This window comes from Eucyclogobius newberryi, unplaced genomic scaffold (genome assembly GCF_026437365.1).
Source record: "Eucyclogobius newberryi isolate DKJ021-1_F unplaced genomic scaffold, fEucNew1.0.hap1 SCAF_11, whole genome shotgun sequence".
In the NCBI taxonomy this organism is placed as follows: Eukaryota; Metazoa; Chordata; class Actinopteri; order Gobiiformes; family Gobiidae; genus Eucyclogobius; species Eucyclogobius newberryi.
In genome coordinates, this window is record NW_027315735.1 from 38,511,977 (window position 1) to 38,535,151 (window position 23,175).

Consider the following 23,175-nt stretch of genomic DNA (forward strand, 5'->3'; position numbering starts at 1 on the left):
TACTAACCCAGGACTATTAACACAGGACTACTAACCCAGGACTACTAACCCAGGACAACTAACCCAGGACTACTAACCCAGGACTATTAACACAGGACTACTAACCCAGGACTACTAACCCAGGACAACTAACCCAGGACTACTAACCCAGGACTCCTAACCCAGGACTACTAACCCAGGACAACTAACCCAGGACTACTAACCCAGGACTATTAACACAGGACCACTAACCCAGGACTACTAACCCAGGACAACTAACCCAGGACTACTAACCCAGGACTACTAACCCAGGACAACTAACCCAGGACTCCTAACCCAGGACTGCTAACCCAGGACAACTAACCCAGGACTACTAACCCAGGACTATTAACACAGGACTACTAACCCAGGACTATTAACACAGGACTATTAACCCAGGACTACTAACCCAGGACTACTAACACAGGACTACTAACACAGGACTACTAACCCAGGACTACTAACCCAGGACTCCTAACCCAGGACTCCTAACCCAGGACTACTAACCCAGGACTACTAAACCAGGACTACTAACCCAGGACTACTAACCCAGGACTAGTAACCCAGGACTACTAACCCAGGACTACTAACCCAGGACTATTCAACCAGGACTACTAAACCAGGACTACTAACCCAGGACTACTAACCCAGGACCACTAACCCAGGAATACTAACCCAGGACTACTAACCCAGGACTACTAACCCAGGACTATTCAACCAGGACTACTAAACCAGGACTACTAACCCAGGACTACTAAACCAGGACTACTAACCCAGGACTACTAACCCAGGACTACTAACCCAGGACTACTAACCCAGGACTATTAGCCCAGGACTACTAACCCAGGACTACTAACCCAGGACTTCTAACACAGGACTACTAACCCAGGACTACTAACCCAGGACTATTAACCCAGGACTACTAACCCTGGACTATTAACCCAGGACTACAAACCAGGACTACTAACCCAGGACTACTAACCCAGGACTACTAACCCAGGACTACTAACCCAGGACTATTAACCCAGGACTACTAACCCAGGACTACTAACCCTGGACTACTAACCCAGGACTACAAACCAGGACTACTAACCCAGGACTACAAACCAGGACTACTAATCCAGGACTACTAACCCAGGACTACTAACCCGGGACTACAAACCCAGGACTAACCCATGACTACTAACCCAGGACTCCTAACCCAGGACTCCTAACCCAGGACTACTAACCCAGGACTACTAACCTAGGACTACTAACCCAGGACAACTAACCCAGGACTCCTAACCCAGGACTACTAACCCAGGACAACTAACCCAGGACTACTAACCCAGGACTACTAACCCAGGACTACTAACCCAGGACTCCTAACCCAGGACTACTAACCCAGGACAACTAACCCAGGACTACTAACCCAGGACTATTAACACAGGACTACTAACCCAGGACTACTAACCCAGGACAACTAACCCAGGACTACTAACCCAGGACTATTAACACAGGACTACTAACCCAGGACTACTAACCCAGGACAACTAACCCAGGACTACTAACCCAGGACTCCTAACCCAGGACTACTAACCCAGGACAACTAACCCAGGACTACTAACCCAGGACTATTAACACAGGACCACTAACCCAGGACTACTAACCCAGGACAACTAACCCAGGACTACTAACCCAGGACAACTAACCCAGGACTCCTAACCCAGGACTGCTAACCCAGGACAACTAACCCAGGACTACTAACCCAGGACTATTAACACAGGACTACTAACCCAGGACTATTAACACAGGACTATTAACCCAGGACTACTAACCCAGGACTACTAACACAGGACTACTAACACAGGACTACTAACCCAGGACTACTAACCCAGGACTCCTAACCCAGGACTCCTAACCCAGGACTACTAACCCAGGACTACTAAACCAGGACTACTAACCCAGGACTACTAACCCAGGACTAGTAACCCAGGACTACTAACCCAGGACTACTAACCCAGGACTATTCAACCAGGACTACTAAACCAGGACTACTAACCCAGGACTACTAACCCAGGAATACTAACCCAGGACTACTAACACAGGACTATTAACCCAGGACTACTAACCCAGGACTACTAACACAGGACTACTAACACAGGACTACTAACCCAGGACTACTAACCCAGGACTACTAACCCAGGACTACTAACACAGGACTACTAACCCAGGACTCCTAACCCAGGACTCCTAACCCAGGACTCCTAACCCAGGACTCCTAACCCAGGACTACTAACCCAGGACTACTAAACCAGGACTACTAACCCAGGACTACTAACCCAGGACTAGTAACCCAGGACTACTAACCCAGGACTACTAACCCAGGACTATTCAACCAGGACTACTAAACCAGGACTACTAACCCAGGACTACTAACCCAGGAATACTAACCCAGGACTACTAACCCAGGACTACTAACCCAGGACTTACCGGTTCCCGGTGCGGTTGAGGAGACAGCAGAGGAACAGAAGAACCACCAGAACCAGGACCAGGATGATTAGAGAGATGGAGAACAGGTACAGAGTGGTCTCATCAAGGTCCATGATCTGAGTGAGACATTAGCTTAGCCGCTAAAGCTAACAGGAGGCACTGCTCAAGTCACACATCTGAGCTTTAGAACTGAAACAGCTCATTAGCATTAGCATTAGCATTAGCATTAGCCAACAAGTGTTTCACTCACACTCACCTTTTAGTTAAAAGTCAAATTCCTGAACTGAACCATGAACGCTCGGATTAACCACAGAACCTGAAGATGTTGTTTAACGGAGTGTTGTTGTTGTTGTTGTTGTTGTTGTTGTTGTTGTTGTTGTTGTTGTTGTTGTTGTTGTAGGCAGCCAACTGAAAAGGTCCATTTACCGCCACCTACTGGAGTACGTCTCAGACTTTAGACGATTCTTTATGGCAGTTGTTGTTGTTGTTGTTGTTGTTGTTGTTGTTGTTGTTGTTGTTGTTGTTGTTGTTGCCGTCTTCAAAGTCGGTGTTTTACGCTGTACGATTTTTGTTAAAGGGAAAGAGAGAGAAAAGGTGACATCACACAAAGCATGTGTGACATCATCGTCATGGCAACTGTAAAGGATATGGCCTTATCACAGGCGGTCAGAGGAGTTATCACAGGCGGTCAGAGGAGGTCAGAGGAGTTATCACAGGCGGTCAGAGGAGTTATCACAGGCGGTCAGAGGAGTTATCACAGGCGGTCAGAGGAGTTATCACAGGCGGTCAGAGGAATTATCACAGGCGGTCAGAGGAGTTATCACAGGCGGTCAGAGGAGTTATCGCAGGCGGTCAGAGGAGGTCAGAGGAGTTATCACAGGCGGTCAGAGGAGTTATCATAGGCGGTATCACAGGCGGTCAGAGGAGTTATCACAGGCGGTCAGAGGAGGTCAGAGGAGTTATCGCAGGCGGTCAGAGGAGGTCAGAGGAGTTATCACAGGCGGTCAGAGGAGTTATCACAGGCGGTCAGAGGAGTTATCGCAGGCGGTCGGAGGAGGTCAGAGGAGTTATCACAGGCGGTCAGAGGAGTTATCACAGGCGGTCAGAGGAGGTCAGAGGAGTTATCACAGGCGGTCAGAGGAGTTATCACAGGCGGTCAGAGGAGTTATCACAGGCGGTCAGAGGAGTTATCACAGGCGGTCAGAGGAATTATCACAGGCGGTCAGAGGAGTTATCACAGGCGGTCAGAGGAGTTATCGCAGGCGGTCAGAGGAGGTCAGAGGAGTTATCACAGGCGGTCAGAGGAGTTATCATAGGCGGTATCACAGGCGGTCAGAGGAGTTATCACAGGCGGTCAGAGGAGGTCAGAGGAGTTATCGCAGGCGGTCAGAGGAGGTCAGAGGAGTTATCACAGGCGGTCAGAGGAGTTATCACAGGCGGTCAGAGGAGTTATCGCAGGCGGTCGGAGGAGGTCAGAGGAGTTATCACAGGCGGTCAGAGGAGTTATCATAGGCGGTCAGAGGAGGTCAGAGGAGTTATCACAGGCGGTCAGAGGAGTTATCACAGGCGGTCAGAGGAGTTATCACAGGCGGTCAGAGGAGTTATCGCAGGCGGTCGGAGGAGGTCAGAGGAGTTATCACAGGCGGTCAGAGGAGTTATCACAGGCGGTCAGAGGAGGTCAGAGGAGTTATCACAGGCGGTCAGAGGAGTTATCACAGGCGGTCAGAGGAGTTATCACAGGCGGTCAGAGGAATTATCACAGGCGGTCAGAGGAGTTATCACAGGCGGTCAGAGGCGTTATCGCAGGCGGTCAGAGGAGGTCAGAGGAGTTATCACAGGCGGTCAGAGGAGTTATCATAGGCGGTATCACAGGCGGTCAGAGGAGTTATCACAGGCGGTCAGAGGAGGTCAGAGGAGTTATCGCAGGCGGTCAGAGGAGGTCAGAGGAGTTATCACAGGCGGTCAGAGGAGTTATCACAGGCGGTCAGAGGAGTTATCGCAGGCGGTCGGAGGAGGTCAGAGGAGTTATCACAGGCGGTCAGAGGAGTTATCATAGGCGGTCAGAGGAGGTCAGAGGAGTTATCACAGGCGGTCAGAGGAGTTATCACAGGCGGTCAGAGGAGTTATCACAGGCGGTCAGAGGAGTTATCGCAGGCGGTCGGAGGAGGTCAGAGGAGTTATCACAGGCGGTCAGAGGAGTTATCACAGGCGGTCAGAGGAGGTCAGAGGAGTTATCACAGGCGGTCAGAGGAGGTCAGAGGAGTTATCACAGGCGGTCAGAGGAGTTATCACAGGCGGTCAGAGGAGTTACCACAGGCGGTCAGAGGAGTTATCATAGGCGGTCAGAGGAGTTATCACAGGCGGTCAGAGGAGTTATCACAGGCGGTCAGAGGAGGTCAGAGGAGTTATCACAGGCGGTCAGAGGAGTTACCACAGGCAGTCAGAGGAGTTACCACAGGCGGTCAGAGGAGTTATCACAGGCGGTCAGAGGAGTTACCACAGGCGGTCAGAGGAGTTATCACAGGCGGTCAGAGGAGTTATCACAGGCGGTCAGAGGAGTTACCACAGGCGGTCAGAGGAGTTATCACAGGCGGTCAGAGGAGTTATCACAGGCGGTCAGAGGAGTTACCACAGGCGGTCAGAGGAGTTATCACAGGCGGTCAGAGGAGTTACCGCAGGCGGTCAGAGGAGTTATCGCAGGCGGTCAGAGGAGTTACCACAGGCGGTCAGAGGAGTTATCACAGGCGGTCAGAGGAGTTACCGCAGGCGGTCAGAGGAGTTATCACAGGCGGTCAGAGGAGTTACCGCAGGCGGTCAGAGGAGTTATCACAGGCGGTCAGAGGAGTTATCGCAGGCGGTCAGAGGAGGTCAGAGGAGTTACCGCCTGCCTCATTCAAAGTGCTGTGCGCCCTCTGCTGGCGACAGAGTGCAACACAAAGACAAACGTGACACAATCGTATCATTAAAGTTTATTCAGTTTGTGCAGATTTTCAAAATAAAATACTCGTATTTACAGTTTCATGAAACAATTTAGGTCAAGATTCTGTATGTACCACAATGTGGACTAAACCAGGACTAAACCAGGACTAAACCAGGTCTAAACCAGGACTAAACCAGGTCTAAACCAGGACTAAACCAGGTCTAAACCAGGTCTAAACCAGGACTAAACCAGGACTAAACCAGGTCTAAACCAGGACTAAACCAGGACTAAACCAGGACTAAACCAGGTCTAAACCAGGTCCAAACCAGGACTAAACCAGGACTAAACCAGGTCTAAACCAGGACTAAACCAGGTCTAAACCAGGTCCAAACCAGGACTAAACCAGGACTAAACCAGGACTAAACCAGGACTAAACCAGGACTAAACCAGGAGTAAACCAGGTCTAAACCAGGACTAAACTAGGAGTAAACCAGGAGTAAACCAGGAGTAAACAAGGTCTAAACCAGGAGTAAACCAGGACTAAACCAGGACTAAACCAGGAGTAAACCAGGTCTAAACCAGGCCTAAACCAGGACTAAACCAGGACTAAACCAGGAGTAAACCAGGAGTAAACCAGGTCTAAACCAGGACTAAACCAGGACTAAACCAGGACTAAACCACGTCTAAACCTTGACTAAACCAGGACTAAACCAGGACTAAACCAGGAGTAAACCAGGAGTAAACCAGGAGTAAACCAGGTCTAAACCAGGACTAAACCAGGACTAAACAGGGTCTAAACCAGGACTAAAGCACGTCTAAACCAGGACTAAACTAGGACTAAACCAGGACTAAACCAGGAGTAAACCAGGAGTAAACCAGGAGTAAACCAGGTCTAAACCAGGACTAAACCAGGACTAAACCAGGTCTAAACCAGGACTAAAGCACGTCTAAACCAGGACTAAACTAGGACTAAACCAGGAGTAAACCAGGAGTAAACCAGGAGTAAACCAGGTCTAAACCAGGACTAAACCAGGACTAAACCAGGTCTAAACCACGTCTAAACCTTGACTAAACCAGGACTAAACCAGGACTAAACCAGGACTAAACCAGGACTAAACCAGGAGTAAACCAGGACTAAACCAGGACTAAACCAGGTCTAAACCAGGACTAAACCAGGACTAAACAGGGTCTAAACCAGGACTAAAGCACGTCTAAACCAGGACTAAACTAGGACTAAACCAGGACTAAACCAGGTCTAAACCAGGACTAAAGCACGTCTAAACCAGGACTAAACTAGGAGTAAACCAGGAGTAAACCAGGAGTAAACCAGGTCTAAACCAGGACTAAACCAGGACTAAACCAGGTCTAAACCAGGACTAAAGCACGTCTAAACCAGGACTAAACTAGGACTAAACCAGGAGTAAACCAGGAGTAAACCAGGTCTAAACCAGGTCTAAACCAGGACTAAACCAGGACTAAACCAGGACTAAACCAGGACTAAACCAGGACTAAACCAGAACTAAACCAAGACTAAACCAGGACTAAACCAGGACTAAACCAGGACTAAACCAGGTCTAAACCTTGACTAAACCAGGACTAAACCAGGCCTAAACCAGGACTAAACCAGGTCTAAACCAGGTCTAAACCTTGACTAAACCAGGACTAAACCAGGACTAAACCAGGACTAAACCAGAACTAAACCAGGATTAAACCAGGACTAAACCAGGACTAAACCAGGACTAAACCAGGACTAAACCAGGAGTAAACCAGGACTAAAGCACGTCTAAACCAGGACTAAACCAGGACTAAACCAGGACTAAACCAGGACTAAACCAGGAGTAAACCAGGTCTAAACCAGGACTAAACCAGGACTAAACCAGGACTAAACCAGGACTAAACCAGGACTAAACCAGAACTAAACCAAGACTAAACCAGGACTAAACCAGGACTAAACCAGGACTAAACCAGGTCTAAACCTTGACTAAACCAGGACTAAACCAGGCCTAAACCAGGACTAAACCAGGTCTAAACCAGGTCTAAACCAGGAGTAAACCAGGACTAAACCAGGACTAAACCAGGAGTAAACCAGGTCTAAACCAGGACTAAACCAGGAGTAAACCAGGAGTAAACCAGGACTAAACCAGGTCTAAACCAGGACTAAACCAGGACTAAACCTTGACTAAACCAGGACTAAACCAGGACTAAACCAGGTCTAAACCAGGACTAAACCAGGACTAAACCAGGATTTAGTGTTGTGTTCTGACGCCCCCTGCTGGTGGTGGTGAGGTTCAGATGGACACGTCACTGCCTGGTTCAGTCTGAGCCTGGATGAGCGCCTCCCTGTGGTCGTCAGGAGCACTGCAGAGGTCACCTTTGGACAGCAGCGCCTCCCTGTGGTCGTCAGGAGCACTGCAGAGGTCACGTTTGGACAGCAGCGCCTCCCTGTGGTCGTCGGTGGTGTTGTTGTTGATGTCGAGGCGAGACACCAGTTCAGTGACGAGCGTCTGCAGAGTCTGAGCCCTGAGCCGCCCGACCTCCAGCACGCCCTCGTGGTCCACGCTGTCCTCGTCCTCGTACGACTTCACCACCTGGACACACACTGGACTGAGACCGGGACCGGGACCGGGACCGAGACCGAGACCGGGACCGGGACCGGGACTGGGACCGGGACCGGGACCGAGACCGAGACCGAGACCGAGACCGGGACCGGGACTGGGACCGGGACCGGGACCGAGACCGAGACCGGGACCGGGACCGGGACCGAGACCGAGACCGAGACCGAGACCGGGACCGGGACCGAGACCGAGACCGAGAGAGAGAGACCGGGACAGGGACTGGGACTGGGACAGGGACCGGGACCAGGACCAGGACCAGGACCAGGACCAGGACCAGGACCAGGACCAGGACCAGGACCAAAAGTGAGTACCTTGTTGGTGATGAGGGACAGTCCAAACACTCTGAGTCCACAATGTGAAGCCACGACCACCTCAGGAGCCGTGCTCATGCCTGAAAGAAGAGAGGGACTAAACCAGGTCTAAACCAGGACTAAACCAGGTCTAAACCAGGTCTAAACCAGGTCTAAACCTGGTCTAAACCAGGTCTAAACCAGGTCTAAACCAGGTCTAAACCTGGACTAAACCAGGTCTAAACCAGGTCTAAACCAGGACTAAACCAGGACTAAACCAGGTCTAAACCAGGTCTAAACCTGGACTAAACCAGGTCTAAACCAGGTCTAAACCAGGTCTAAACCAGGACTAAACCAGGTCTAAACCAGGTCTAAACCAGGTCTAAACCTGGACTAAACCAGGTCTAAACCAGGTCTAAACCTGGACTAAACCAGGTCTAAACCAGGTCTAAACCAGGTCTAAACCAGGACTAAACCAGGTCTAAACCAGGTCTAAACCAGGTCTAAACCTGGACTAAACCAGGTCTAAACCAGGTCTAAACCAGGTCTAAACCAGGACTAAACCAGGACTAAACCAGGTCTAAACCAGGTCTAAACCTGGACTAAACCAGGTCTAAACCAGGTCTAAACCTGGACTAAACCAGGTCTAAACCAGGTCTAAACCAGGTCTAAACCAGGACTAAACCAGGTCTAAACCAGGTCTAAACCTGGACTAAACCAGGTCTAAACCAGGTCTAAACCAGGACTAAATCAGGTCTAAACCAGGTCTAAACCAGGTCTAAACCAGGTCTAAACCAGGACTAAACCAGGTCTAAACCAGGTCTAAACCTGGACTAAACCAGGTCTAAACCAGGTCTAAACCAGGACTAAACCAGGTCTAAACCAGGTCTAAACCAGGACTAAACCAGGTCTAAACCAGGTCTAAACCAGGTCTAAACCAGGTCTAAACCAGGACTAAACCAGGTCTAAACCAGGTCTAAACCAGGTCTAAACCTGGTCTAAACCAGGTCTAAACCAGGTCTAAACCAGGTCTAAACCTGGACTAAACCAGGTCTAAACCAGGTCTAAACCAGGACTAAACCAGGTCTAAACCAGGTCTAAACCTGGACTAAACCAGGTCTAAACCAGGTCTAAACCTGGACTAAACCAGGTCTAAACCAGGTCTAAACCAGGACTAAACCAGGTCTAAACCAGGTCTAAACCAGGTCTAAACCTGGACTAAACCAGGTCTAAACCAGGTCTAAACCTGGACTAAACCAGGTCTAAACCAGGTCTAAACCAGGTCTAAACCAGGACTAAACCAGGTCTAAACCAGGTCTAAACCAGGTCTAAACCTGGACTAAACCAGGTCTAAACCAGGTCTAAACCAGGTCTAAACCAGGACTAAACCAGGACTAAACCAGGTCTAAACCAGGTCTAAACCTGGACTAAACCAGGTCTAAACCAGGTCTAAACCTGGACTAAACCAGGTCTAAACCAGGTCTAAACCAGGTCTAAACCAGGACTAAACCAGGTCTAAACCAGGTCTAAACCTGGACTAAACCAGGTCTAAACCAGGTCTAAACCAGGACTAAATCAGGTCTAAACCAGGTCTAAACCAGGTCTAAACCAGGTCTAAACCAGGACTAAACCAGGTCTAAACCAGGTCTAAACCTGGACTAAACCAGGTCTAAACCAGGTCTAAACCAGGACTAAACCAGGTCTAAACCAGGTCTAAACCAGGACTAAACCAGGTCTAAACCAGGTCTAAACCAGGTCTAAACCAGGTCTAAACCAGGACTAAACCAGGACTAAACCAGGTCTAAACCAGGTCTAAACCAGGTCTAAACCAGGTCTAAACCAGGTCTAAACCAGGTTTAAACCAGGTCTAAACCAGGTCTAAACCAGGACTAAACCAGGTCTAAACCAGGTCTAAACCAGGTTTAAACCAGGACTAAACCAGGTCTAAACCAGGTCTAAACCTGGACTAAACCAGGTCTAAACCAGGTCTAAACCAGGTCTAAACCAGGACTAAACCAGGTCTAAACCAGGTCTAAACCTGGACTAAACCAGGTCTAAACCAGGTCTAAACCAGGACTAAATCAGGTCTAAACCAGGTCTAAACCAGGTCTAAACCAGGTCTAAACCAGGTCTAAACCAGGACTAAACCAGGTCTAAACCAGGTCTAAACCTGGACTAAACCAGGTCTAAACCAGGACTAAACCAGATCTAAACCAGGACTAAACCAGGACTAAACCAGGTCCAACCCAGGACTAAACCAGGTCTAACCCAGGACTAAACCAGGTCTAAACCAGGTCTAAACCAGGACTAAACCAGGACTAAACCAGGTCTAAACCAGGTTTAAACCAGGACTAAACCAGGTCTAAACCAGGTCTAAACCAGGACTAAACCAGGTCTAAACCAGGTCTAAACCAGAACTAAACCAGGTCCAAACCAGGTCTAAACCAGGTCTAAACCAGGTTTAAACCAGGTCTAAACCAGGTCTAAACCAGGACTAAACCAGGTCTAAACCAGGTCTAAACCAGGTTTAAACCAGGACTAAACCAGGTCTAAACCAGGTCTAAACCTGGACTAAACCAGGTCTAAACCAGGACTAAACCAGGACTAAACCAGGTCTAAACCAGGTCTAAACCAGGTCTAAACCAGGTCTAAACCAGGTCTAAACCAGGTTTAAACCAGGTCTAAACCAGGTCTAAACCAGGTCTAAACCAGGTCTAAACCAGGTCTAAACCAGGACAAAACAAGGTTTAAACAAGGTCTAAACCAGGTCTAAACCAGGTCTAAACCAGGTCTAAACCAGGACTAAACCAGATCTAAACCAGGACTAAACCAGGACTAAACCAGGTCCAACCCAGGACTAAACCAGGTCTAACCCAGGACTAAACCAGGTCTAAACCAGGTCTAAACCAGGACTAAACCAGGACTAAACCAGGTCTAAACCAGGACAAAACCAGGTCTAAACCAGGTTTAAACCAGGACTGAACCAGGTCTAAACCAGGTCTAAACCAGGTCTAAACCAGGTCTAAACCTGGACTAAACCAGGTCTAAACCAGGTCTAAACCAGGTCTAAACCAGGTCTAAACCAGGTCTAAACCAGGTCTAAACCTGGACTAAACCAGGTCTAAACCTGGTCTAAACCAGGACTAAACCAGGTCTAAACCAGGTCTAAACCAGGTCTAAACCTGGTCTAAACCAGGACTAAACCAGGTCTAAACCAGGTCTAAACCAGGACTAAACCAGGTCTAAACCAGGTCTAAACCTGGACTAAACCAGGTCTAAACCAGGTCTAAACCAGGTCTAAACCAGGTCTAAACCAGGACTAAACCAGGACTAAACCAGGTCTAAACCAGGTCTAAACCTGGACTAAACCAGGTCTAAACCAGGTCTAAACCTGGACTAAACCAGGTCTAAACCAGGTCTAAACCAGGTCTAAACCAGGACTAAACCAGGTCTAAACCAGGTCTAAACCTGGACTAAACCAGGTCTAAACCAGGTCTAAACCAGGACTAAATCAGGTCTAAACCAGGTCTAAACCAGGTCTAAACCAGGTCTAAACCAGGACTAAACCAGGTCTAAACCAGGTCTAAACCTGGACTAAACCTGGACTAAACCAGGTCTAAACCAGGTCTAAACCAGGACTAAATCAGGTCTAAACCAGGTCTAAACCAGGTCTAAACCAGGTCTAAACCAGGTCTAAACCTGGACTAAACCAGGTCTAAACCAGGTCTAAACCAGGACTAAACCAGGTCTAAACCAGGTCTAAACCAGGTCTAAACCAGGTCTAAACCAGGTCTAAACCAGGTTTAAACCAGGTTTAAACCAGGACTAAACCAGGTCTAAACCAGGTCTAAACCTGGACTAAACCAGGTCTAAACCAGGTCTAAACCAGGACTAAACCAGGTCTAAACCAGGTCTAAACCAGGTCTAAACCAGGTTTAAACCAGGTCTAAACCAGGTCTAAACCAGGACTAAACCAGGTCTAAACCAGGTCTAAACCAGGACTAAACCAGGTCTAAACAAGGTCTAAACCAGGACTAAACCAGGTCTAACCCAGGACTAAACCAGGTCTAACCCAGGACTAAACCAGGTCTAAACCAGGTCTAACCCAGGACTAAACCAGGACTAAACCAGGTCCAAACCAGGTTTAAACCAGGACTAAACCAGGTCTAAACCAGGTCTAAACCAGAACTAAACCAGGTCTAAACCAGGTCTAAACCAGGTCTAAACCAGGTTTAAACCAGGACTAAACCAGGTCTAAACCAGGTCTAAACCTGGACTAAACCAGGTCTAAACCAGGACTAAACAAGGACTAAACCAGGTCTAAACCAGGTCTAAACCAGGTCTAAACCAGGTCTAAACCAGGTCTAAACCAGGTTTAAACCAGGTCTAAACCAGGTCTAAACCAGGACTAAACCAGGTCTAAACCAGGTCCAAACCAGGACTAAACCAGGTCCAAACAAGGTCTAAACCAGGTCTAAACCAGGTCTAAACCAGGTTTAAACCAGGTCTAAACCAGGTCAAAACCAGGACTAAACCAGGTTTAAACCAGGTCTAAACCAGGTCAAAACCAGGACTAAACCTGGTCTAAACCAGGTCTAAACCAGGACTAAACCAGGTCTAAACCAGGTCTAAACCAGGACTAAACCAGGTCTAAACCAGGTCTAAACCAGGTCTAAACCAGGTTTAAACCAGGTCTAAACCAGGTCTAAACCAGGACTAAACCAGGTCTAAACCAGGTCTAAACCAGGACAAAACAAGGTTTAAACAAGGTCTAAACCAGGTCTAAACCAGGTCTAAACCAGGTCTAAACCAGGACTAAACCAGATCTAAACCAGGACTAAACCAGGACTAAACCAGGTCCAACCCAGGACTAAACCAGGTCTAACCCAGGACTAAACCAGGTCTAAACCAGGTCTAAACCAGGACTAAACCAGGACTAAACCAGGTCTAAACCAGGACAAAACCAGGTCTAAACCAGGTTTAAACCAGGACTGAACCAGGTCTAAACCAGGTCTAAACCAGGTCTAAACCAGGTCTAAACCAGGTCTAAACCAGGTCCAAAATTAGGACTAAACCAGGACTAAACTAGGACTAAACCAGGTCTAAACCCAGTGTAAACCGGGTGTAAACCGGGTGTAAACCCGGTGTAAACCGAGTGTAAACCTGGTGTAAACCGGGTGTAAACCGAGTGTAAACGGGTGTAAACCGGGTGTAAACTGGGTGTAAACCGAGTGTAAACCGGGTGTAAACCGGGTGTAAACCGAGTGTAAACCGGGTGTAAACCGAGTGTAAACCGGGTGTAAACCTGGTGTAAACTGCGTGTAAACCGAGTGTAAACCTGGTGTAAACCGGGTGTAAACCGGGTGTAAACTGGGTGTAAACCGAGTGTAAACCGGGTGTAAACCGGGTGTAAACCGGGTGTAAACCGGGTGTAAACCGAGTGCAAACCGGGTGCAAACCGGGTGTAAACCGGGTGTAAACCGGGTGTAAACCTGGTGTAAACCGGGTGTAAACCGGGTGTAAACCGGGTGTAAACCGGGTATAAACCTGGTGTAAACCGGGTGTAAACCGGGTGTAAACCGAGTGTAAACCGGGTGTAAACCTGGTGTAAACCGGGTGTAAACCGGGTGTAAACGGGTGTAAACCGGGTGTAAACTGGGTGTAAACCGAGTGTAAACCGGGTGTAAACCGGGTGTAAACCGGGTGTAAACCGGGTGTAAACCGGGTGTAAACTGGGTGTAAACCGAGTGTAAACCTGGTGTAAACCGGGTGTAAACCGGGTGTAAACTGGGTGTAAACCGAGTGTAAACCGGGTGTAACCCGGGTGTAAACCGGGTGTAAACCGAGTGCAAACCGGGTGTAAACCGGGTGTAAACCGGGTGTAAACCGGGTGTAAACCTGGTGTAAACCGGGTGTAAACCGGGTGTAAACCGGGTGTAAACCTGGTGTAAACCGGGTGTAAACCTGGTGTAAACCGGGTGTAAACCAGGTGTAAACTGGGTGTAAACCAGGTGTAAACTGGGTGTAAACCGAGTGTAAACCGGGTGTAAACCTGGTGTAAACCGGGTGTAAACCTGGTGTAAACCGGGTGTAAACCGGGTGTAAACCGGGTGTAAACCGGGTGTAAACCGGGTACAGGTCTTACCGACAGCGTCGATGCCCAGTCGGTGAAGGAGGCGGGCCTCGGCAATGGTCTCAAAGTTGGGCCCGCCCACCATGGCGTACACGCCCTCCCTCATCGCCGGGATGATGCCCAGCTGCTTCCCGATCTCCATGGCAACACGCCGCAGCCCGATGTCATAGCAACCAGACATGGCGGGAAAACGTGGGCCAAACCTGAACAGAAACACAATCAATCATGTGACTGTGTTTAGCTCCGCCCCATCACATGACTGTGTAGCTCCGCCTCCTGCGGTCACCTGTCGTCGTTGGGGCCGAACAGAGGGTTGAGTCCACACAGTCCAGGGAAGTTGACATGGTCTTTGAGGATCATGATGTCACCGGGTTTGAGTGAATCGTCCAATGAGCCGGCAGCGTTTGTGACCAGCAGAGTGTCCACGCCGAGGAGTTTAAAGACACGCACCGGGAACGTCGTCTGAGGACAAGAAGACACATAAAGACACGCACCGGGAACGTCGTCTGAGGAAAAGAAGACACATAAAGACACGCACCGGGAACGTCGTCTGAGGACAGGACAAGAAGAGACATAAAGACACGCACCGGGAACGTCGTCTGAGGACAAGAAGAGACAAAAAGACACGCACCGGGAACGTCGTCTGAGGACAAGAAGAGACATAAAGACACGCACCGGGAACGTCGTCTGAGTACAAGAAGACACATAAAGACACGCACCGGGAACGTCGTCTGAAGACAAGAAGACACATAAAGACACGCACCGGGAACGTCGTCTGAGGACAAGAAGACACATAAAGACACGCACCGGGAACGTCGTCTGAGGACAAGAAGACACATAAAGACACGCACCGGGAACGTCGTCTGAGGACAAGAAGACACATAAAGACACGCACTGGGAACGTCGTCTGAGGACAGGACAAGAAGAGACATAAAGACACGCACCGGGAACGTCGTCTGAGGACAAGAAGAGACAAAAAGACACGCACCGGGAACATCGTCTGAGGACAAGAAGAGACATAAAGACACGCACCGGGAACGTCGTCTGAGGACAAGACAAGGAGAGGGAGGGAGGCGGCTCAGTGGCGCCCCCTCAGGCTGCAGACTGACCTTGCAGAGGGCGTGTCCCTCGTACATGTGGAAGCGTCCCTGCATACACACACACGTCTGTCCCCTGAGGGCCCCAAACACCAGGCGCCCCGCATGGCCCTGGACTGAAACACACTGCTTTAGTAACAGCTCCAGAGACAAGTGTCCTTTATCTCCCCCTGCTGTTAGCAAACCAGCTAAAGATAAGCTAACAAGCTAAAACGAACCAAACCCTAACCCTGGTTTTGACCTGGTTTAGTCCTGGTTTAGTCCTGGTTTAGTCCTGGTTAGACCTGGTTTAGACCTGGTTTAGTCCTGGTTTAGTCCTGGTTAGACCTGGTTTAGACCTGGTTTAGACCTGGTTTAGACCTGGTTTAGTCCTGGTTTAGTCCTGGTTTAGTCCTGGTTTAGTCCTGGTTTAGTCCTGGTTTAGACCTGGTTTAGACCTGGTTTAGTCCTGGTTTAGTCCTGGTTTAGTCCTGGTTTAGACCTGGTTTAGTCCTGGTTTAGACCTGGTTTAGACCTGGTTTAGTCCTGGTTTAGTCCTGGTTTAGTCCTGGTTTAGACCTGGTTTAGACCTGGTTTAGACCTGGTTTAGTCCTGGTTTAGACCTGGTTTAGACCTGGTTTAGTCCTGGTTTAGTCCTGGTTTAGTCCTGGTTTAGACCTGGTTTAGACCTGGTTTAGTCCTGGTTTAGACCTGGTTTAGACCTGGTTTGGACCTGGTTTAGAGCTAGTTTGGACCTGGTTTAGACCTGGTTTTGACCTGGTTTAGACCTGGTTTAGTCCTGGTTTAGTCCTGGTTTAGACCTGGTTTAGTCCTGGTTTAGTCCTGGTTTAGTCCTGGTTTAGTCCTGGTTTGGACCTGGTTTAGTCCTGGTTTAGTCCTGGTTTAGTCCTGGTTTAGTCCTGGTTTAGACCTGGTTTAGACCTGGTTTAGTCCTGGTTTAGTCCTGGTTTAGTCCTGGTTTAGACCTGGTTTAGTCCTGGTTTAGTCCTGGTTTAGTCCTGGTTTAGACCTGGTTTAGACCTGGTTTAGTCCTGGTTTAGTCCTGGTTTAGTCCTGGTTTAGACCTGGTTTAGACCTGGTTTAGTCCTTGTTTAGTCCTGGTTTAGACCTGGTTTAGACCTGGTTTGGACCTGGTTTAGACCTGGTTTGGACCTGGTTTAGACCTGGTTTAGACCTGGTTTAGTCCTGGTTTAGTCCTGGTTTAGACCTGGTTTAGTCCTGGTTTAGACCTGGTTTAGACCTGGTTTTGACCTGGTTTAGACCTGGTTTAGTCCTGGTTTAGTCCTGGTTTAGACCTGGTTTAGTCCTGGTTTAGTCCTGGTTTAGACCTGGTTTAGTCCTGGTTTAGACCTGGTTAGACCTGGTTTAGTCCTGGTTTAGTCCTGGTTTAGTCCTGGTTTAGACCTGGTTTAGTCCTGGTTTAGACCTGGTTTAGACCTGGTTTAGTCCTGGTTTAGACCTGGTTTAGACCTGGTTTTGACCTGGTTTAGACCTGGTTTAGTCCTGGTTTAGATCTGGTTTAGACCTGGTTTAGACCTGGTTTAGACCTGGTTTAGACCTGGTTTAGTCCTGGTTTAGACCTGGTTTAGTCCTGGTTTAGTCCTGGTTTAGACTTGGTTTAGACCTGGTTTAGACCTGGTTTTGACCTGGTTTAGACCTGGTTTAGTCCTGGTTTAGATCTGGTTTAGTCCTGGTTTAGTCCTGGTTTAGTCCTGGTTTAGTCCTGGTTTTGACCTGGTTTAGACCTGGTTTAGTCCTGGTTTAGACCTGGTTTAGTCCTGGTTTAGTCCTGGTTTAGACCTGGTTTAGTCCTGGTTTAGTCCTGGTTTAGTCCTGGTTTAGTCCTGGTTTAGACCTGGTTTAGTCCTGGTTTAGACCTGGTTAGACCTGGTTTAGTCCTGGTTTAGTCCTGGTTTAGTCCTGGTTTAGTCCTGGTTTAGACCTGGTTTAGTCCTGGTTTAGACCTGGTTTAGACCTGGTTTAGTCCTGGTTTAGACCTGGTTTAGACCTGGTTTTGACCTGGTTTAGACCTGGTTTAGTCCTGGTTTAGATCTGGTTTAGTCCTGGTTTAGTCCTGGTTTAGTCCTGGTTTAGTCCTGGTTTTGACCTGGTTTAGACCTGGTTTAGTCCTGGTTTAGACCTGGTTTAGTCCTGGTTTAGTCCTGGTTTAGACCTGGTTTAGACCTGGTTTAGACCTGGTTTAGTCCTGGTTTAGACCTGGTTTAGTCCTGGTTTAGACCTGGTTTAGACCTGGTTTAGACCTGGTTTAGTCCTGGTTTAGACCTGGTTTAGTCCTGGTTTAGACCTGGTTTAGTCCTGGTTTAGTCCTGGTTTAGTCCTGGTTTAGACCTGGTTTAGACCTGGTTTAGACCTGGTTTAGTCCTGGTTTAGACCTGGTTTAGTCCTGGTTTAGACCTGGTTTAGTCCTGGTTTAGACCTGGTTTAGTCCTGGTTTAGTCCTGGTTTAGACCTGGTTTAGACCTGGTTTAGACCTGGTTTTGACCTGGTTTAGACCTGGTTTAGTCCTGGTTTAGACCTGGTTTTGACCTGGTTTAGACCTGGTTTAGTCCTGGTTTAGTCCTGGTTTAGACCTGGTTTAGTCCTGGTTTAGACCTGGTTTAGTCCTGGTTTAGACCTGGTTTAGTCCTGGTTTAGTCCTGGTTTAGACCTGGTTTAGACCTGGTTTAGACCTGGTTTTGACCTGGTTTAGACCTGGTTTAGTCCTGGTTTAGACCTGGTTTTGACCTGGTTTAGACCTGGTTTAGTCCTGGTTTAGTCCTGGTTTAGACCTGGTTTAGTCCTGGTTTAGTCCTGGTTTAGTCCTGGTTTAGTCCTGGTTTGGACCTGGTTTAGTCCTGGTTTAGTCCTGGTTTAGTCCTGGTTTAGTCCTGGTTTAGACCTGGTTTAGACCTGGTTTAGTCCTGGTTTAGTCCTGGTTTAGTCCTGGTTTAGACCTGGTTTAGTCCTGGTTTAGTCCTGGTTTAGTCCTGGTTTAGACCTGGTTTAGACCTGGTTTAGTCCTGGTTTAGTCCTGGTTTAGTCCTGGTTTAGACCTGGTTTAGACCTGGTTTAGTCCTTGTTTAGTCCTGGTTTAGACCTGGTTTAGACCTGGTTTGGACCTGGTTTAGACCTGGTTTGGACCTGGTTTAGACCTGGTTTAGACCTGGTTTAGTCCTGGTTTAGTCCTGGTTTAGACCTGGTTTAGTCCTGGTTTAGACCTGGTTTAGACCTGGTTTTGACCTGGTTTAGACCTGGTTTAGTCCTGGTTTAGTCCTGGTTTAGACCTGGTTTAGTCCTGGTTTAGTCCTGGTTTAGACCTGGTTTAGTCCTGGTTTAGACCTGGTTAGACCTGGTTTAGTCCTGGTTTAGTCCTGGTTTAGTCCTGGTTTAGACCTGGTTTAGTCCTGGTTTAGACCTGGTTTAGACCTGGTTTAGTCCTGGTTTAGACCTGGTTTAGACCTGGTTTTGACCTGGTTTAGACCTGGTTTAGTCCTGGTTTAGATCTGGTTTAGACCTGGTTTAGACCTGGTTTAGACCTGGTTTAGACCTGGTTTAGTCCTGGTTTAGACCTGGTTTAGTCCTGGTTTAGTCCTGGTTTAGACTTGGTTTAGACCTGGTTTAGACCTGGTTTTGACCTGGTTTAGACCTGGTTTAGTCCTGGTTTAGATCTGGTTTAGTCCTGGTTTAGTCCTGGTTTAGTCCTGGTTTAGTCCTGGTTTTGACCTGGTTTAGACCTGGTTTAGTCCTGGTTTAGACCTGGTTTAGTCCTGGTTTAGTCCTGGTTTAGACCTGGTTTAGTCCTGGTTTAGTCCTGGTTTAGTCCTGGTTTAGTCCTGGTTTAGACCTGGTTTAGTCCTGGTTTAGACCTGGTTAGACCTGGTTTAGTCCTGGTTTAGTCCTGGTTTAGTCCTGGTTTAGTCCTGGTTTAGACCTGGTTTAGTCCTGGTTTAGACCTGGTTTAGACCTGGTTTAGTCCTGGTTTAGACCTGGTTTAGACCTGGTTTTGACCTGGTTTAGACCTGGTTTAGTCCTGGTTTAGATCTGGTTTAGTCCTGGTTTAGTCCTGGTTTAGTCCTGGTTTAGTCCTGGTTTTGACCTGGTTTAGACCTGGTTTAGTCCTGGTTTAGACCTGGTTTAGTCCTGGTTTAGTCCTGGTTTAGTCCTGGTTTAGTCCTGGTTTAGACCTGGTTTAGACCTGGTTTAGACCTGGTTTAGTCCTGGTTTAGACCTGGTTTAGTCCTGGTTTAGACCTGGTTTAGACCTGGTTTAGACCTGGTTTAGTCCTGGTTTAGACCTGGTTTAGTCCTGGTTTAGACCTGGTTTAGTCCTGGTTTAGTCCTGGTTTAGTCCTGGTTTAGACCTGGTTTAGACCTGGTTTAGACCTGGTTTAGACCTGGTTTAGTCCTGGTTTAGACCTGGTTTAGTCCTGGTTTAGACCTGGTTTAGTCCTGGTTTAGACCTGGTTTAGTCCTGGTTTAGTCCTGGTTTAGACCTGGTTTAGACCTGGTTTAGACCTGGTTTTGACCTGGTTTAGACCTGGTTTAGTCCTGGTTTAGATCTGGTTTAGTCCTGGTTTAGTCCTGGTTTAGTCCTGGTTTAGTCCTGGTTTTGACCTGGTTTAGACCTGGTTTAGTCCTGGTTTAGACCTGGTTTAGTCCTGGTTTAGTCCTGGTTTAGTCCTGGTTTAGTCCTGGTTTAGTCCTGGTTTAGACCTGGTTTAGACCTGGTTTAGTCCTGGTTTAGACCTGGTTTAGTCCTGGTTTAGACCTGGTTTAGTCCTGGTTTAGACCTGGTTTAGTCCTGGTTTAGTCCTGGTTTAGTCCTGGTTTAGACCTGGTTTAGACCTGGTTTAGACCTGGTTTAGACCTGGTTTAGTCCTGGTTTAGACCTGGTTTAGTCCTGGTTTAGACCTGGTTTAGTCCTGGTTTAGACCTGGTTTAGTCCTGGTTTAGTCCTGGTTTAGACCTGGTTTAGACCTGGTTTAGACCTGGTTTTGACCTGGTTTAGACCTGGTTTAGTCCTGGTTTAGATCTGGTTTAGTCCTGGTTTAGTCCTGGTTTAGTCCTGGTTTAGTCCTGGTTTTGACCTGGTTTAGACCTGGTTTAGTCCTGGTTTAGACCTGGTTTAGTCCTGGTTTAGTCCTGGTTTAGTCCTGGTTTAGTCCTGGTTTAGACCTGGTTTAGACCTGGTTTAGTCCTGGTTTAGACCTGGTTTAGTCCTGGTTTAGACCTGGTTTAGACCTGGTTTAGACCTGGTTTAGTCCTGGTTTAGACCTGGTTTAGTCCTGGTTTAGACCTGGTTTAGTCCTGGTTTAGACCTGGTTTAGTCCTGGTTTAGTCCTGGTTTAGTCCTGGTTTAGACCTGGTTTAGACCTGGTTTAGACCTGGTTTAGACCTGGTTTAGTCCTGGTTTAGACCTGGTTTAGTCCTGGTTTAGACCTGGTTTAGTCCTGGTTTAGACCTGGTTTAGTCCTGGTTTAGTCCTGGTTTAGACCTGGTTTAGACCTGGTTTAGTCCTGGTTTAGACCTGGTTTAGTCCTGGTTTAGTCCTGGTTTAGTCCTGGTTTAGTCCTGGTTTAGTCCTGGTTTAGTCCTGGTTTAGACCTGGTTTAGACCTGGTTTAGACCTGGTTTAGACCTGGTTTAGTCCTGGTTTAGTCCTGGTTTAGTCCTGGTTTAGACCTGGTTTAGACCTGGTTTAGACCTGGTTTAGTCCTGGTTTAGACCTGGTTTAGTCCTGGTTTAGTCCTGGTTTAGACCTGGTTTAGACCTGGTTTAGTCCTGGTTTAGACCTGGTTTAGTCCTGGTTTAGTCCTGGTTTAGTCCTGGTTTAGTCCTGGTTTAGACCTGGTTTAGTCCTGGTTTAGTCCTGGTTTAGTCCTGGTTTAGTCCTGGTTTAGACCTGGTTTAGACCTGGTTTAGACCTGGTTTAGTCCTGGTTTAGACCTGGTTTAGACCTGGTTTAGACCTGGTTTAGTCCTGGTTTAGTCCTGGTTTAGTCCTGGTTTAGTCCTGGTTTAGTCCTGGTTTAGTCCTGGTTTAGACCTGGTTTAGACCTGGTTTAGACCTGGTTTAGTCCTGGTTTAGTCCTGGTTTAGACCTGGTTTAGTCCTGGTTTAGCACCTGGTTTAGACCTGGTTTAGACCTGGTTTAGTCCTGGTTTAGACCTGGTTTAGTCCTGGTTTAGTCCTGGTTTAGACCTGGTTTAGACCTGGTTTAGTCCTGGTTTAGCACCTGGTTTAGACCTGGTTTAGACCTGGTTTAGTCCTGGTTTAGTCCTGGTTTAGACCTGGTTTAGTCCTGGTTTAGACCTGGTTTAGACCTGGTTTAGACCTGGTTTAGTCCTGGTTTAGACCTGGTTTAGTCCTGGTTTAGACCTGGTTTAGACCTGGTTTAGACCTGGTTTAGTCCTGGTTTAGACCTGGTTTAGTCCTGGTTTAGTCCTGGTTTAGACCTGGTTTAGTCCTGGTTTAGTCCTGCTTTAGTCCTGGTTTAGACCTGGTTTAGTCCTGGTTTAGTCCTGGTTTAGTCCTGGTTTAGTCCTGGTTTAGACCTGGTTTAGACCTGGTTTAGTCCTGGTTTAGACCTGGTTTAGTCCTGGTTTAGACCTGGTTTAGACCTGGTTTAGACCTGGTTTAGTCCTGGTTTAGACCTGGTTTAGACCTGGTTTAGACCTGGTTTAGACCTGGTTTAGTCCTGGTTTAGTCCTGGTTTAGTCCTGGTTTAGTCCTGGTTTAGACCTGGTTTAGACCTGGTTTAGTCCTGGTTTAGACCTGGTTTAGTCCTGGTTTAGACCTGGTTTAGACCTGGTTTAGACCTGGTTTAGTCCTGGTTTAGACCTGGTTTAGACCTGGTTTAGACCTGGTTTAGACCTGGTTTAGTCCTGGTTTAGACCTGGTTTAGTCCTGGTTTAGACCTGGTTTAGTCCTGGTTTAGCACCTGTGCTGTGAGGGAAGCCTGGGATCTGGCTGTACTTGAAGGCGTCCTGGTTCTCCAGGGCCTCAGCGAGCATGCCCAGTCCAGACCCACAGATGATGGCCACTCGAGGGCGGTGCTTTGTGTGAGCCAGTAGCCAATCAGCAGCCTGCTGGTACTCGTCATGACTGTCAATCAAACCAGAGAACGAATGAACATTTAAGTTAGAAAGTAAAGCCTAAAAAGGACAAACAGACTAATTTGGTTTTGTTATTAGTTTTCAGTGTGTGGAATGTTGTGTTCCCCTGGAGTAAAACCTAAACCGGTCTAGTCCTGGTTTAGTCCTTGTTTAGACCTTGTTTAGACCTTGTTTAGTCCTGGTTTAGTCCTTGTTTAGACCTTGTTTAGTCCTGGTTTTGACCTGGTTAGACCTGGTTTGGACCTGGTTTTGACCTTGTTTAGACCTGGTTTAGACCTGCTTTAGACCTGGTTTAGAGCTAGTTTGGACCTGGTTTAGACCTGGTTTAGACCTGGTTTAGACCTGGTTTGGACCTGGTTTAGACCTGGTTTGGACCTGGTTTAGACCTGCTTTAGACCTGGTTTAGACCTGGTTTGGACCTGGTTTAGACCTGGTTTAGACCTGGTTTGGACCTGGTTAGACCTGGTTTAGACCTGGTTTAGACCTGGTTTAGAGCTAGTTTGGACCTGGTTTAGACC

At 48.0% G+C, this 23,175-nt stretch overlaps 1 protein-coding gene across 1 annotated transcript; it reads right to left on the bottom strand.

Moving 5' to 3' along the window:
* Positions 1-7,662: 7,662 nt before the first annotated feature.
* Positions 7,663-22,660, bottom strand: LOC140354838 (purine nucleoside phosphorylase-like). The gene is made up of 6 exons (XM_072440085.1): positions 22,483-22,660; positions 15,558-15,661; positions 14,735-14,910; positions 14,461-14,651; positions 8,337-8,416; positions 7,663-7,998 (listed from the first exon to the last, which is right to left on the bottom strand). Exons 1-6 carry the CDS (start codon positions 22,553-22,555, stop codon positions 7,699-7,701), a joined length of 924 nt encoding a protein of 307 aa, XP_072296186.1. The 5' UTR covers positions 22,556-22,660; the 3' UTR covers positions 7,663-7,698.
* Between the last annotated feature and the right edge of the window lie 515 nt (positions 22,661-23,175).

Excerpts from the sequence above, each read along its gene's own strand:
- LOC140354838 (XM_072440085.1), bottom strand. The coding sequence starts at position 22,555 with ATGCTCGCTGAGGCCCTGGAGAACCAGGACGCCTTCAAGTACAGCCAG. Across the intron at positions 15,662-22,482 it reads AGGCTTCCCTCACAGCACAG|TCCAGGGCCATGCGGGGCGC; the intron begins GTGCTAAACCAG and ends AGTGTGTTTCAG. Across the intron at positions 14,652-14,734 it reads TTCGGCCCCAACGACGACAG|GTTTGGCCCACGTTTTCCCG; the intron begins GTGACCGCAGGA and ends GTTTCTGTTCAG.